This window comes from Salvelinus namaycush, chromosome 18 (assembly GCF_016432855.1).
Source record: "Salvelinus namaycush isolate Seneca chromosome 18, SaNama_1.0, whole genome shotgun sequence".
NCBI classification, from domain to species: Eukaryota; Metazoa; Chordata; class Actinopteri; order Salmoniformes; family Salmonidae; genus Salvelinus; species Salvelinus namaycush.
The window spans coordinates 4,405,439-4,421,877 of NC_052324.1; the positions used below are offsets into that span (position 1 = coordinate 4,405,439).

The 16,439-nt window shown below is 43.0% G+C and overlaps 2 protein-coding genes across 5 annotated transcripts; both read left to right on the forward strand.

Moving 5' to 3' along the window:
- Nucleotides 1–431: 431 nt before the first annotated feature.
- Nucleotides 432–3,524, forward strand: LOC120063032 (transmembrane emp24 domain-containing protein 7-like). 4 transcript variants are annotated; one of them, XM_039013145.1, is made up of 4 exons: nt 432–508; nt 1,723–1,931; nt 2,030–2,275; nt 2,533–3,524. In XM_039013145.1, the coding sequence occupies exons 2-4, from the start codon at nt 1,764–1,766 to the stop codon at nt 2,767–2,769; spliced, it is 651 nt and encodes a 216-aa protein (XP_038869073.1). In that variant the 5' UTR covers nt 432–508; nt 1,723–1,763; the 3' UTR covers nt 2,770–3,524. The 4 variants fall into 4 exon arrangements, with proteins under 4 accessions (XP_038869073.1, XP_038869075.1, XP_038869074.1 ...); XM_039013147.1 differs by having other exon boundaries at nt 462–508; nt 1,759–1,931; XM_039013146.1 differs by lacking the exon at nt 432–508 and adding an exon at nt 1,199–1,391 and having other exon boundaries at nt 1,759–1,931.
- A 1,797-nt stretch (nt 3,525–5,321) lies between these two features.
- On the forward strand, nt 5,322–10,516 carry LOC120063033 (protein fem-1 homolog C). The gene is made up of 2 exons (XM_039013148.1): nt 5,322–6,906; nt 7,573–10,516. The coding sequence occupies exons 1-2, from the start codon at nt 6,363–6,365 to the stop codon at nt 8,874–8,876; spliced, it is 1,848 nt and encodes a 615-aa protein (XP_038869076.1). The 5' UTR covers nt 5,322–6,362; the 3' UTR covers nt 8,877–10,516.
- The last annotated feature ends 5,923 nt before the right edge of the window (nt 10,517–16,439 follow it).

A 16,439-nucleotide genomic window follows, 5' to 3' on the forward strand; every position in this document is an offset into this window, starting at 1 on the left:
GGCCCAGTGTCGTCTGGGTTTGGCTGGGGTAGGCCGTCATTGTAAAACAAGAATTTGTTCTTAACTGACTAAATAAATAAATAAATACCTAACTGCCACTGGGGCTTTCCATAGCCCTCCTACTGTACTGTCCACCATTGTGCTGATGCAGAGATACAAATATCACACCAACCTGTCACTCAATCATTTGAACTTTTTTGCTATTTTTATATAGGAACGTGAAACTAAAACTAAGTGGGCACAAGTTTCAAATGAAGGGCTAAGCCCTTCTTGGAGCTGGGCCTGAGGTGAACATGCTCTCTAACTTGAGGTGTGTGGCTGAGCCCTGGAGTGTGTCCAAGCGCCCTGATTGTTTGAATGAACAGAGTTGTGAAGGGTGATTGACAGGGCCAGTCCTGTTAAGAGGGACGGATTTTTTTTTTTACAACAAACAAATGTTGGCCAGAGCTACAGATGGCTATATCTGTCTGCTAGTACAGGACTGGTAAAGGGCCAGTCTACTACTTTGGTGAGTGTTTTTTTTATACAGATCTTTCAGGGGGTGCTGCAGCACCATCAAAACCCCTACTTCCTGTTGCTATGAATGTGTGGTCAAAGTATGTGTTTAGTAGCCGAGGTATGTAGCTGTAGATAGATTGGAAGAATAATCTGACCCTGGTATCAGTTGTTAGTCAAATTCCCTTTGGGCCTTAGGTAGGCCTATGGTAAGTGACACCACAAGGGATCACATGGTTTATTCAAATGTTAGTCTGGTGGGGTTACAAAAATCTGACAAACATTGACAAGTATTTGCAAGCGAAGTGATATTGACAAATTTAACAGTAACAAGACTGGAGTGTGGGGGGGGGGGGGGGGGGTCATAGCTAGAATTGCTACAGCTTTTGTCCAATTAGCAGGTTAGGATAATTATGTTAAGGTTAGGAAAGGGGTTAGGGTTAGCTAAAGTGCAAAACTAATTCGACGTTAATTTGACAAAAGCTTCTAGCTATGACCTTGGCTGCGTTCCTTAATTGTTTACGTTCTGGAACGTTTTATTGAACGGAAACGGTGCTGTAACGAACCACCAGTTGCAAAACGGGGAGGGATTGGGCAACGCTGTCAGCGTGGCAGCTGCCCTTTATATGTCACTCATTGCTTCAAGCCACACCCAGCAAACGTACGTCAAATGCTGTTCAAGAACGTATTGGGGAAACGTGTCGTACAGTACAAACCGTTTCGCAAGGTAGCAAACGTTCAAGCAAACTGAACGCACCTCCTGTTATAGTGCTTCCTCCGATAATTCTGACCAATGGTAGAAGAACGGAGGCTGGCCCATTTCATGTTAGCCAATGGGGTGATTCGTTGATGCTACGTCTCCTAGTAGCTACTTTCATCCGGATGAGGGATCTAAAGTGAGTAGCTTGAATTAACCACAATATTGAACTAAAATAGCATGCTATTCAACGATGACTTAAAATATGTGTACAATAAATTATTGTAATTGTTCATTGTAAACCTAGTTAATCTTGCCAACTCAAATTCTAATAAAAACAGATTGCAAATGAATCGGCCATGTCAGCTAGCTATCTAAATTAGCGTATCAAGCTAGTCAATTGTGAATTCCGCGTTTGGTCTGTAGACCATTCCATTTCAGTCATATGTTGTTAGTTCACATGTCAATGTATACGTTTTTCTTATTTAGATATTTGTTTGAAGTGATCTAGAAATAGTATTGGTTTGCAGGTTCACAGCTATATCAGATTACCACTCTTCCACCAGCCACGATGTACAGCTATCATGGTACCATCAGAGTGTTGGTGCAGGTTCTTTGGGCCCACCTGCTCTGTGGTTGGACGTTTGGCTCCGAGCTTACGTTTGAGCTTCCAGATAACGCAAAACAGTGTTTCTATGAAGATATTACCATTGGCACCAAGTGTACACTTGAGTTCCAGGTAAGTTGATTGAGGCCCTCACATTATGACATGGAGTTATGGGAATAACTATAGCTAAATTGCTAGGCTGTATTTTAAACAAAATATTTTCTCTCTAGGTTGTCACTGGCGGGCATTACGATGTTGACTGTCGTCTAGAGGATGCAGATGGTACTGTTCTTTACAAAGAAATGAAGAAGCAGTATGACAGCTTTACATTCACGGCTGCCAAGAACGGAACATATAAGTTCTGCTTCAGCAATGAGTTTTCCACCTTCACGCATAAGACCGTCTACTTCGATTTCCAAGTTGGAGAGGATCCCCCACTTTTCCCCAATGAGAACAGGGTCACTGCTTTAACCCAGGTAGGTCTGTTGTTGATGACTATTGCTGAGAGGTGTTTTTCTGTGCAATATTCAATATGGCAGTTCAATCAAAACAATCTGTTAATTCTCTACAACAGAATTAAATGCTATTGGATTTCAGTTTTCCCCATTTGGCAGAAACATAATGGAAAGAACTGTGTGCATAGGCATAGATTTCTGGTTATTTGCAGTGCTTGCATGTCAAACCATACAGGGATCTTGTATGCCTTTTTTAAGCCTGTAAATACCTGTTTCAGATGGAGTCTGCCTGCGTGTCCATTCATGAGGCCCTGAAATCGGTCATTGACTATCAGACACATTTCCGTCTGCGGGAGGCTCAGGGACGCAGCCGTGCCGAGGACCTTAACACAAGAGTGGCTTTCTGGTCCATTGGGGAGGCCTTCATTTTGCTGGTAGTCAGCATCAGCCAGGTGGTCTTGCTGAGAAGCTTCTTTTCTGACAGGAAGACCACCACCACGCGTGTTGGATCCTAACATCCCACAGCATCTCATCCCGGTCACCTCCACAAGGGACTTCAGATCCAACGCCACCAACAACAGTTCATGGCAGAATGTTTTTTATAGATGCCATTCATAGAATTAGATAAGGTACGTTCAGGCTTTGAAGTTACTTTTAAAAACCCACTGGATTATCTAAATAAAATCTAGCAAATAATGTTGGAAATGCAACAACGTATTTATCATGTGGGTGCATATTGTCATTGTTTTTTACAACACTGTTTACCAGAATAATGTGAACAAACTGGTAGCCCGTCTTGCAGTTCTAATTTGACACCTACTTGATACATTAAATCATAGTTGCAGAATTTAATTTGTGCACAGTTCTCGCTTCCTTAGTAATGACAATTCAAACTTGGTTGTTAGATTCAAGTTGTGATATCAAACAAATCAAAAGTACTCTGTGTTGTAAACAATTGGTTTGTTTTTAATGTGAGATTCCACTCAACAGGCTTGTGGCAAGCAGAGGTTGTTTTGGGTGGATGGACCTTGACTAGGAGTTTAACTATCTCTTTATTGTAACTGGTGTTTTGTTTTGGTTTATATGGTTAAAACATAAATATGAAGCTGGTGTAAGCACAAAATTATTTAATTTATTTCATATTAGGCATGTGTGTGGTCATATGTTTGCGTACTGTTCATGATTGTTTCTGCACAGTCATCAGCTTGTTGGTAGTACAAGGAATTGTTTCCTTATTTGCATAGCTTAATAAACATTCTGGTAAACCCATTGTCAGACCTTCAATATTCAATCAATGAATAAACTGAGCCACATAAATAGATAGCATTTACAGGCAACTGCCAATATAAAGGAGACAACATAAAGTGTCTTAATAGAGCATTGGGCCACCACAAGCTAGAACAGCTTCAATGCACCGTGGCAGATTCTACAAGTGTCTGGAACCTTATTGGAGGGATGCGACAACATTCTTCCATGAGAAATTCCATAATTTAGTGTTTTGTTGGTGGTGGAAATGCTTCCTCAGATGCCGCTCCAGAATCTCCCACAAGTGTTCAATTGGGTGACAGACGGCCATGGCATATGTTTTTCATGCTCATCAAACCATTCAGTGCCCTGTGGATGGGTACATTGTCATCCTATGGGGCAAAATAATGGTCTGCCCAGCATTTTTTAAGATGACCCTAAGCATGATGGGATGTTAATTGCTTAATTAACTCAAGAACCACACCTGTGTGGAAGTGCCTGCTTTCAATATACTTTGTATCCCTCATTTACTTGTTTCCATTAATTTTGACAATTACCTCTATATTGTGATGCAGAATATTTTATCAGTATCATCAGGAATAGCTGATATGTTAAAATCCACTCACTGCTCAGGTTGCTAATGATCAACAAGTATTTAATTTTGTTCTTTACAAAGGACACAGCTTGTGGGCCATGTACACTTGTGAACATCATGAAAGGTGCGGTTGTATACAACACCGAGAAATGTGTAATGAAACATTTTATGATTACATTGTCATGTGATGATTTCAAGAACTGCAGAAAGTATTACACTTTTTCTCAAATTAATCTTGATTCTATATACACACTCGGTGCTTGTTTATCAAATAATTGATCACAGAAAAAAAAACATCCTCTGTACATTGTTCACTCAACCTCCAGGAGGTGGTAGTAGCCAACAAAATATATGCAATGCAATCACCATCTGCCTGTAAGGATATGCAAATATGTTATTATTCGTTTAATACAGTTTTATGCGCAGATGCCAATTTTATTCACTACAAACCCCAAAAACTGTAATGACATCTTGCTCATCTCCTAAACTGATGGAGTCGGGTATTTTCCTTTAACTGCTATTGCGTAAGCGAATACAAGCTATGTGATTGGATGGTTTCCTTTTCAATAAATAGTAAATTTAAAAAAACGCATCGTTTTCGAATTGACAGCAGTGTACTCTGGGAAATGAGGGGACTCGATTAATCTGTCCGTGTAGGCGTATTGTGCACTGGGTTACAGTTGATTACATTTGTTTTGGAACCGGGCTGCCTCCGGGCGTGAGCCACAGGTGCCCCGTTCAAAGCCAAACGGCGAGATCTGCTCAAAACAAATGTGACGTAACCAAGCACTTGGAGTAATGAGTAGGATTCTGAGTTTTCACATGCAAAAGTGATTTATTTTGATAAAAATGTTTAATATACCTTCACAATGAAAAGTAGTTTGAAAATGCAAACATATTGTAATGAAACAGGCAGGGAGCTGGTCTCGAACCCTCGACTTTCTAGCCCGAAGTCCAGCGCGCTATCGACTGTGCCGCAAAAGCATGCTCCCACGGCATAGCCGATATCCGCGCATTGTGGGGTCGTTACAATAAGGGTCGTTACAATATTTCATGAAAAATATATGTATGTTTCAGGGCGATGCACTACGCTGCCTAATTGTTGACAACCGAGCGGTGCAGATTACTTTTCGATTTGAAATAGTGCTCCTCCCTCGCCGTTTTTGCCCGTTTCTGTCACGTGTCCCACACCTCAGCATAATCGAATCCGCCCATTGAGTCGTGATGATCTAACCAGTGTGGTGGGTGGACAAATTTGCCCGCCCCCCGCCAAGAAACATTATAGAAAAATAGCCATACTAGCTAGATTTTCTTGTGTTATTCCCTCTGGGATCGATTTAACGGGCGGGAAAAATTTACAACACAACAAGCTGATCAACGAAGAAAAAGAACGCATCTCAAACGACTTCGGCTGCTGGACAATGTTGGCTAGCTAGCGTAGTTATACATTAAATACCAAGCGGGGCGGATGTTCTGGCCTCACCGTATTTCTTGATATTTAAACTGGATAAAACATCTAGATATACGTCGATTTACACATGGTTCTGTGGGGAAATGACATGCAGAATTAAGGCTAATCCCCCCCAAAAACTGCTTGATGAAATTGAAAAGGACGTCGGACAGCGTAGACTGAACACGCCTAGCTGGGGCGTATTCATTACGCCGATTCTTTTGCAAAACGTTTCTCAGACGGAAGCGAACGGGACGAAACAGGGAGGGATCTATCTGCATTTGTCCAATAGAAACTCGTTTTAGTTGCATAACGTAATGTTTTTCAACTGTTTTGCTAATGATTACACCCCTAGGATGTATTCATTACGCAAACTTTTTACCGTTTAACAACCAAAAGGAACAGGGCGGGACCTACCTGAATGTGCCCAGTAAACTATCGTTTCCCGTTTGGAGTTGTCGGGTTCGCAACAGATTTTTACACCCATGGTATTTGGTTGAACAGTGCCGTAGCTAGCTACCCAGCCAATTTTATTAAGTTAGCTATATTTCCGTCGCCAACAAACTTTCAATCGAGAAGAGGGGAAAGCAGAACATGCCAGTGTTAATATATACGTTTTCCAGTCGCTAGCTGGCTGATTTCTGCCTCCCATTTGGCTAATTTAGCAATACGTAGTTAGCTAGTCACCTAGTATCGCGTGCCAAACTATTCAAGGCTAGCTAGCGCCACAAACAAAGGCTTCTGTTCAACACCTGCCACATACTTGTATCAAGACGCTCGTGTCTTAATCAACTGTGTCCGTGAACAAAGCTGCATAAATGGATTTACAAACGGCGGTGTTCAATGCAGCCAGAGATGGCAAGCTACGGTTGCTTCAGAAACTTTTGGAGAACAAAACTGGCGTAGAGGTTACCAAATTAATGGCAGAGAAAACCAACGGTGCGACCTCTTTGCTTATGGCTGCAAGATACGGACACCTGGATTTAGTGGAATATCTTTTGGAGTGTTGCTGCGCACCCGTTGAGGTTGGGGGGTCAGTGAATTTTGATGGAGAGACTATCGAAGGTGCCCCCCCTCTATGGGCTGCCTCAGCAGCAGGACACCTGAAAGTAGTGCAATCTTTACTTGGCCACGGTGCCTCTGTGAACAATACAACACTCACCAATTCCACCCCCCTGAGAGCAGCTTGCTTCGATGGGCATCTGGACATTGTCAAATACCTGGTAGAGCACAAGGCAGACCTGGAAGTAGCAAACAGACATGGTCACACATGCCTCATGATCTCGTGTTACAAAGGACACAAGGAAATTGCCCAGTATCTATTGGAGAAAGACGCTGATGTTAACAGGAAAAGTGTTAAAGGTGAGGTCACGCATTCAAACGTTTATTTCCCTTTATTTTATATCCCTGGGTCTACCTGAGCAACGAGATAAGGCCTAGTACCTGGCAGGTGCATTGCTCTGTTATGTCATGACAGATCATAACCAAAATGATGAAACATTCAGTAATTTGCTGTTAAATGCAGATCACATTTGTCTGATACAATTTGCCAAACCTGTGTATGTTTTTTCAGACAGTCTTGAGGTAAATCCTCCATTTGGACATCTAATCAGGTCAACTAACAAGCTGGAGTAATTTGTGTTTAAACCAATTAGGGGACGTGATGCCACCCAGGCCTGTTATAAATGTAAGCCTTGCAATAGCCCACTCACAAGATCTGTCCCAATCCATGAGAATTTTACCCCCTTGGCAGGTGCTTAGATTGGCACATTGCTTACATCACCCTGGTCTACTCCTAGAGGGAAAGGGTTACAGGCAAGCATGTGGGAAGACATTTGCTTACCAAGTTATTTGACAAACATATTTAGTTATGAAATGTAGCAAATGTAACCTTTTTGTCTCTTCACTTAAACATCTACTTTCAATGAATTTGAATATACATTTGAATATATATTTATTTATTGCTAGAATGTCTGCAAAAATGGTTTCCAGTTTGCAAAACATGTATTAGTATTTCTTTCTTCACAGGTAACACAGCATTACATGACTGTGCTGAATCTGGTAGCTTGGAGATAATGAAGATGCTGCTAAAATATGGTGCCACCATGGAGAAGGATGGTTATGGAATGACCCCACTGCTGTCTGCTAGTGTGACTGGCCACACTAACATTGTTGACTATCTGACACAACACCAGCAAACAAACCACATGGAGAGGATAAATGCCCTCGAACTGCTTGGTGCTACTTTTGTGGACAAAAAGAGGGATCTTCTTGGGGCATTAAAGTACTGGAAGAGGGCCATGGACCTGAGATACAGTGACAGCAAAACATTTCTTAACAAAGCAGAGCCAAAGCAGTTGATCATGGCCTATGACTATGCCAGGGAAGTAAGTAATGGGGAGGAGCTAGACAGCCTGATCTCAGACCCAGATGAGATGAGGATGCAGGCCCTGCTCATTAGAGAGCGCATCCTGGGCCCCTCCCACCCCGACACCTCTTACTACATCCGCTACCGGGGAGCTGTATACGCTGACTCTGGGAATTTTGAGCGCTGCATTAACCTTTGGAAGTATGCCCTTGACATGCAGCAGAGCAACTTGGACCCCCTCAGCCCCATGACAGCCAGCAGCCTGCTGTCCTTCGCTGAGCTATTCTCCTTCATGCTCCAGGACCGTGCTAAAGGCCTTCTGGGCACTTCGGTCTCCTTCAACGACCTCATGGGCATCCTCAGTAAGAGCGTGCTGGAGATTGAACGTGCGGTGAAACAAACCCAGCCTGACCTGGCTCAGCTCAGCAAGGCTCTCTCCATCATCCTGCATCTCATCTGCCTGCTGGAGAAGGTCCCCTGTACCGTGGAGCAGGACCATTTCAAGAAGGAGACCATCTACAGGTTCCTCAAGCTGCAGCCCTGCGGGAAGAATGGCTACAGCCCGCTCCACCTGGCCGTGGACAGGAACACCACCTGCGTGGGCCGCTATCCTGTCTGTAAGTTCCCCTCTTTCCAGGTCACCTCTATCCTACTGGAGTGTGGGGCGGACGTCAACTGCCGCGACGAGGACAACAACAGCCCCTTGCATGTGGCCGCCTCCAACAACCACCCGGACATCATGAACCTGCTGATCTCCTGCGGAACTCACTTTGACAGCACCAACTCCCTGAAGCAGACGGCCTGCGACCTGCTGGACGAGAAGGAGATGGCCAAGAACCTGATCCAGCCCATCAACCACACCACCCTGCAGTGTCTGGCTGCGCGGGCTATCATCAAGCACAGCCTCTGCTACAGAGGCAACATCCCAGAGAAGCTAGAGGCCTTTGTGCTTCTCCACAGATAATGACTATTAAAGACATGTGTGCCACCATTCTTCTCACCCCATGTGCACTCTTTTTGATTTTATTGAAGTCCATGATGAACATTGTGTGAACCCTACCCCCCCTGCGAAGCCAGAATTAAAAAGCAACTGCCCCTAAAAAGCAACTTCTTGTTTTGAAAACAGCCTATGTGGCATCGATATGAGTCAAACATTTATTGTAGTGTCAAAATTGACCACAAAGTGTAAATAGGATCATTTTGGTCAACGTCTGTCTCGTCCAAAACTGAGATTTGCGAGATGATAGGAAAAAATGGTATGTCACGGAATGAGGAGTACCCTAACATTTTTTTCCTCGGGTTGGGTTTATTTCAATCCTGCCCACAGCTGGCAGCAACCAAGTAATCATCAATTTGGAGCAGAGCTGCACGCAACCATAGTAATTCCCATGGCCAATTTGGTTTGACATTAGATATTTCTATGGGGCTAGTTAGGGACCATCAGCAAATTAGACAATGTACATGGCTGAAAAAATAGGGCAAATCAGGAAGTGCAGCCCCCATTTATAGCTCTGTGGCAAACTGATGGGGATTTTTAAAATATGTGCATGCACAATATCTTTAGCTTACTAATTTCTACATTTTCCATGCTATTTATTAAGATATCATTGAGAGATTTCTCCATGCCCCCATCTCTTTGTTTCTTTCTATCTATGCAAAGATGGTGGAATGCTGGGACTTTTTTTCCATTACTATGTTGCCAATATATGGACTCTTCACTTTAATCATACATTCATTATGCTCTCATTCAATGGTTATGTTGTCATGGTTTTGTATCGGTGTTGTTGAGTGTAATGGAATTAACTCATTTCTCTATCAAAACCATGAAGCTTTATGAAGTGGTAATGTTTGCAAATACCGTAAGTGCTTTATTCCTCCTATGCACAGGCTATGATATGCGACTGTTCTGTTTTAGCACTTGTCTGTGCAATATTTTGCATTATATGTGGTGACTGCCTGTTCCTTTGTTTCCATCATTTGTTACACTAAGCAAAGAGGGATATGACAATTGCTGAATGCTGTTTGATTGGTAGTGTTGCGTGGTTTCAGGTGTTAACTGTAAAAGGTAATCGTGTGCAGATTTTGAGTAGGAGTGTATGCAACCCTTATGCTTCATGTTATTGACCTTTGAACCTGATTTGTTCTATGGTGAGCTGAGCACAAAAACAATAGACATAGGTTAGCTGGATACTAGTATGGCCGTGCATGTAGTTTGAGGTTACAGGAAATTCATTGACATCTGAGCTTTGTACGGCATATCAATTATCGTATAAACTCTTCAGAGCTCTGACTAACCCAAACGTGAAACCTTTATATTTGTCCAATTGTATTCTAATTGAAAAGAGGGGAGGCCTTGTACAGTGGGGCTGAGCTTTGTGAAATAACCTTGCACATTAGCTTTATTCATGTGGTTAAAGGGCTTTTCATATTTTTAGAAATACATTTCGCTAAGGACCGAACCATACAAATGTACAGTTCCACCAGGGAACTTGCTTTAATTCTGCACTTTATTACAACAGACTTTAAGACTTCATATGACAAAGTGACATATATCAAGTTAATATTTTAAGAACCAATTTGACAATAAACCCGTATTGCACTTGTCCTCATTGCCCCAGTGTTATGATTCAGCCCCAGATAGCTATGCAACAGGATGGAACTTTTGTAGTGACTTCCCTGCACACACCTAATTTTTCTTTCCCCAGCACGTTAAAGATATTGCACAGTTACTGGATGTTCCTTTGATGAGTCATGGTGAGTAATGCATGTAGGGTGTTACTCTATGACCACAGTAGGCCTGTGTAGCTTGCCTTGGTTGGTTATGTTATTGTATTTCTCACTGTTCAACTTGTCTATCTTCTTTGTGTAAAACATGAGTTAAGTGTCAACTTGGGGTTCTTTGTCATATGTTTGATCTCTTCAACTTTTCTCAACTCTGCTGAACAGTAGGCTAACTCGTCTCTGGAATATTCTCAAGTGCTAATTTAAAACTGAAACGAGGTTGTTTTCTACGTCTGGTTGATTGCGCATGTTCATACTTGCAGAAGCTGTAGTCTGTCAAGCGTGGAAGTAAATCAAATTGTATTTGTCACATGCGCTGAATACAACAGGTGAAATGCTTACTTACAAGCCCTTAACCAACAATGCAGGTAAGAAAAAAATAAGTGTTAAGTAAAAAATAACAGTTACAAATAATTAAAGAGCAGCAGTAAAATAACAATAGCGAGGCTATATACAGGGTACCAGTACAGAGTCAATGTGCGGGGTCACCGGTTAGTTGAGGTAATATGTACAGTACCGTTCAAAAGTTATCGGTCACTTCGAAATGTCCTAGTTTTTGAAAGAAAAGACAAATAAAATTGTCCACTAAAATAACATGAAATTGATCAGAAATACAGTGTAGACATTGTTAATGACTATTGTAGCTGGAAAAGGCATATTTTTTATGCAATATCGACATAGGCGTACAGAGGCCCATTATCAGCAACCATCACTCCTGTGTTCCATTGGCACATTGTGTTAGCTAATCCAATTCTATCATTTTAAAAGCCTAATTGATCATTAGAAAACCCTTTTGCCATTATGTTAGCACAGCTGAAAACTGCTGTCCTTATTAAAGAAGCAATAAAACTGTCCTTATTTAGACTAGTTGAGTATCTGAAGCACCAGCATTTGTGGGTTTGATTACATGCTCAAAATGGCCAGAAACAAATAACTTTCTTCTATAACTCGTCAGTCTATTCTTGTTCTGAGAAATTAAGGCTATTCCATGCGAGAAATGGCCAAGAAACTGAAGATCTCGTACAGCGCTGTGTACTACACCCTTCACAGAAAAGCGCAAACTGGCCCTTACCAGAATAGAAAGAGTGGGAGGCCCCGGTGCACAACTGAGCAAGAGGACAAGTACATTAGAGTGTCTAGCTTGAGAAACAGAGGCCTCACAAGTCCTCAACGGCAGCTTCATTAAATAGTACCCGCAAAACACCAGTCTCGACGTCAACAGTGAAGAGGTGACTCCGGGATGCTGTCCTGCTAATGTACAGTCCTGGCCAAAAGTTTTGAGAATGACACAAATATTTATTTTCACAAAGTCTGCTGCCTCAGTTTGTATGATGGCAATTTGCATATAGTCCAGAATGTTATGAAGAGTGATTAGATGAATTGCAATTAATTGCAAAGTCCCTCTTTGCCATGCAAATTAACTGAATCCCCCAAAAACATTTCCACTGCATTTCAGCCCTGCCACAAAAGGACCAGCTGACATGTCAGGGATTCTCTCGTTAACACAGGTGTGAGTGTTGACGAGGACAAGGCTGGAGATCACTCTGTCATGCTGATTGAGTTTGAATAATAGACTGGAAGCTTCAAAAGGAGGGTGGTGTTTGGAATCATTGTTCTTCCTCTGTCAGCCATGATTACCTGCAAGGAAACTTGTGCCGTCATCATTGCTTTGCACAAAAACGGCTTCACAGGCAAGGATATTGCTGCCAGTAAGATTGCACCTAAATCAACCATTTATCGGATCATCAAGAACTTCAAGGAGAGCGGTTCAATTGTTGTGAAGAAGGCATCAGGGCGCCCAAGAAAGTCCAGCAAGTGCCAGGCCCATCTCCTAAAGTTGATTCAGCTGCGGGATCGGGGAACCACCAGTACAGAGCTTGCTCAGGAATGGCAGCAGGCAGGTGTGAGTGCATCTGCACGCACAGTGAGGCAAAGACTTTGGGAGGAGGGCCTGGTGTCAAGAAGGGCAGCAAAGAAGCCACTTCTTTCCAGGAAAAACATCAGGAACATACTGATATTCTGCAAAAGGTACAGGGATTGGACTGCTGAGGACTGGGGTAAAGTCATTTTCTCTGATGAATCCCCTTTCCGATTGTTTGGGGCATCCGGAAAAAAGCTTGTCTGGAGAAGACAAGGTGAGCGCTACCATCAGTCCTGTGTCATGCCAACAGTAAAGCATCCTGAGACCATTCATGTGTGGGGTTGCTTCTCAGCCAAGGGAGTGGGTTCACTCACAATTTTGCCTAAGAACACAGCCAATGATTAAAGAATGGTACCAACACATCCTCCGAGAGCAACTTCTCCCAACCATCCAGGAACAGTTTGGTGACGAACAATGCCTTTTCCAGCATGATGGAGCACCTTGCCATAAGGCAAAAGTGATAACTAAGTGGCTCGGGAAACATAACATCGATATTTTGGGTCCATGGCCAGGAAACTCCCCAGACCTTAATCCCATTTGAGAACTTGTGGTCAATCCTCAAGAGGCGGGTGGACAAACAAAAACCGACAATTTCTGACAAACTCCAAGCATTGATTATGCAAGAATGGGCTGCCATCAATCAGGATGTGGCTCAGAAGTTAATTGACAGCATGCCAGGGTGGATTGCAGAAGTCTTGAAAAAGAAGGGTCAACACTGCAAATATTGACTCTTTGCGTCATCTTAGGTAATTGTCAATAAAAGCATTTGACACTTATGAAATGCTTGTAATTATACTTCAGTATTCCATAGTAACATCTGACAAAAATATCTAACGACACTGACGCAGCAGACTTTGTGAGAAATTTATATTTGTGTCATTCTCAAAACTTTTGGCCACAACTGTACCTGTCCTCTTGCTCAGTTGTGCACCGGGGCCTCCCACTCCTCTTTCTATTCTGGTTAGAGACAGTTTACGCTGTTCTGTGAAGGGAGTAGTACACAGCGTTGTACAAGATCTGGATGGCAGGAAGCTTTGCCCCAGTGATGTACTGGGCCGTACGCACTACCCTCTGTAGCGCTTTACGGTCGGAGGCCGAGCAGTTGCCATACCAGGCAGTGATGCAACCAGTCAGGATGCTCTCGATGGTGCAGCTGTATAACTTTTTGAGGATCTGAGGACCCATGCCAAATCTTTTCAGTCTCCTGAGGGGGAATAGACTTTGTTGAGGGAGATGTTATCCTGGCACCACACAACCAAGTCTCTGACTACCTCCCTATAGGCTGTCTCATAGTTGTCGGTGATCAGGCCTACCACTGTTGTGTCATCAGCAAACTGAATGATGGTGTTGGAGTCGTGCTTGGTCATGCAGTCATGGGTGAACAGGGAGTACAGGAGGGGACTGAGCCCGCACCCCTGAGGGGCTCCCGTGTTGAGGATCAGTGTGGCGGATGTGTTGTTACCTACCCTTACTACCTGGGGGCGGCCCGTCAGGAAGTCCAGGATCCAGTTGCAGAGGGAGGTGTTTAGTCCCAGGGTCCTTAGCTTAGTGATGAGCTTTGAGGGCACTAGGGTGTTGAGCTGTTGTCAATGAATAGCATTCTCACATGGGTGTTCCTTTTGTCCAGGTTGGAAAGGTCAGTGTGGAGTGCAATATAGATTACATCATCTTTGGATTTCTTGGGGTGGTATGCACATTGCAGTGGGTCTAGGGTTTCTGGGATAATGGTGTTGTGAGCCATGACAGGCTTTTCAAAACTCTTCATGGCTACAGACGTGAGAGCTATGGGTCGGTAGTCATTTAGGCAGGTTACCTTAGTGTTATTGGGCACAGGGACTATGGTGGTCTGCTTGAAACATGTTGGTATTACAGACTCAGTCAGGGTAAGGTTGAAAATGTCAGTAAAGACACTGGCCAGTTGGTCAGTGCATACTCGGAGTACACGTCCTGGTAATTCGTCTGGCCCTGCAGCCTTGTGAATGTTGACCTGTTTGAAGGTCTTACTCAAAATTGGCTACGGAGAGCGTGATCAAACAGTTGTCCAGAACAGCGGATGCTCTCATGCATGTTTCAGTGTTACTTGCCTCGAACATGCATGAGAGCATCAGCTGTTCCGGACGACTATGTATTCACTCTCTCCGTAGCCAATGTAAGATCTTTAAACAGGTCAACATTCACAAGGCCGCAGGAAACAATTGCATTGTTTCAGTGGATAAATAGTTTTATAGCCATGCAATAGGTCACATTTTTCCATACGGTGGTTATTTAAAAAACATTAAAAAATAAAATGGTATACCTTAAAGGACTATGGAACCTCACATTTTGTTGAACTGTTTTCCTCACTGGTCTACTCACATTATAGTACCATTCCTAATTGATGGCCTTTTTGGCTTTTTACTCAGCCTACTTCTGCCGTGTCTTAAAATAACCCTGAATAATGCTCCACTGAAAAGGTGTCCTACATAAGGGCTGGCTCCAGTGTCTCCCTGCAGGTGTTTCAGTCAGCACAATGCCCAAGGCGAAAGGACGATGGCACACCTTGACTGAAAACAGTGCAAAGTCTTATAGCAGCCAGGTCCACATGCCATGCATTAGCAAATAAAAATCCCTTTACCCCTCGTATGGGAGCTCTTTACTTATCTGATAAATTGTTGGGATTTTCCATTAGTAGTGGCCGGTGTGAGAAATTAGTCTCCAGCGTGAAAGATGGCAAAGTATTCAGACCCCTTGACTTTTTCCATGTTTTGTTAAGTTAGCCTTATTCTAAAATGTATTAAATATATACATATTTTTTCAGCAATCTACACACAATACCCCATAATGACAAAGTGAAAATGGGTTTTTTGAAATTTTTGCAAATGTATTACAAATAAAAAAACAAATACCTTATTTACATAAGTATTGAGACCCTTTGCTCGAAATTGAGATCAGGTGCATCCTGTTTCCATTGATCATGTTTGATGTTTCTACAACTTGATTGGAGTCCACCTGTGGTAAATTCAATTCATTGGACATCAATCAATCAAGTTTATTTTATATAGCCCTTCGTACATCAGCTAATATCTCGAAGTGCTGTACAGAAACCCAGCCTAAAACCCCAAACAGCAAGCAATGCAGGTGTAGAAGCACGGTGGCTAGGAAAAACTCCCTAGAAAGGCCAAAACCTAGGAAGAAACCTAGAGAGGAACCAGGCTATGAGGGGTGGCCAGTCCTCTTCTGGCTGTGCCGGGTGGAGATTATAACAGAACTATGCCAAGATGTTCAAAATGTTCATAAGTGACAAACATGGTCAAATAATAATCATGAATAATTTTCAGTTGGCTTTTCATAGCCGATCATTAAGAGTTGAAAACAGCAGGTCTGGGACAGGTGGCGGTTCCATAACCGCAGGCAGAACAGTTGAAACTGGAATAGCAGCAAGGCCAGGCGGACTGGGGACAGCAAGGAGTCATCATGCCCGGTAGTCCTGACGTATGGTCCTAGGGCTCAGGTCCTCCGAGAGAGAGAAAGAAAGAGAGAAGGAGAAAATTAGAGCGAGCCAAGATTTTCAAAATGTTCATAAATGACAAGCATGGTCAAATAATAATCAGGAATAAATGTCAGTTGGCTTTTCATAGCCGATCATTAAGAGTTGAAAATAGCAGGTCTGGGACAGGTAGGGGTTCCGTAACCGCAGGCAGAACAGTTGAAACTGGAATAGCAGCAAGGCCAGGCGGACTGGGGACAGCAAGGAGTCATCATGCCCGGTAGTCCTGACGTATGGTCCTAGGGCTCTCAGGTCCTCCGAGAGAGAGAAAGAAAGAGAGAAGGAGAGAATTAGAGAGA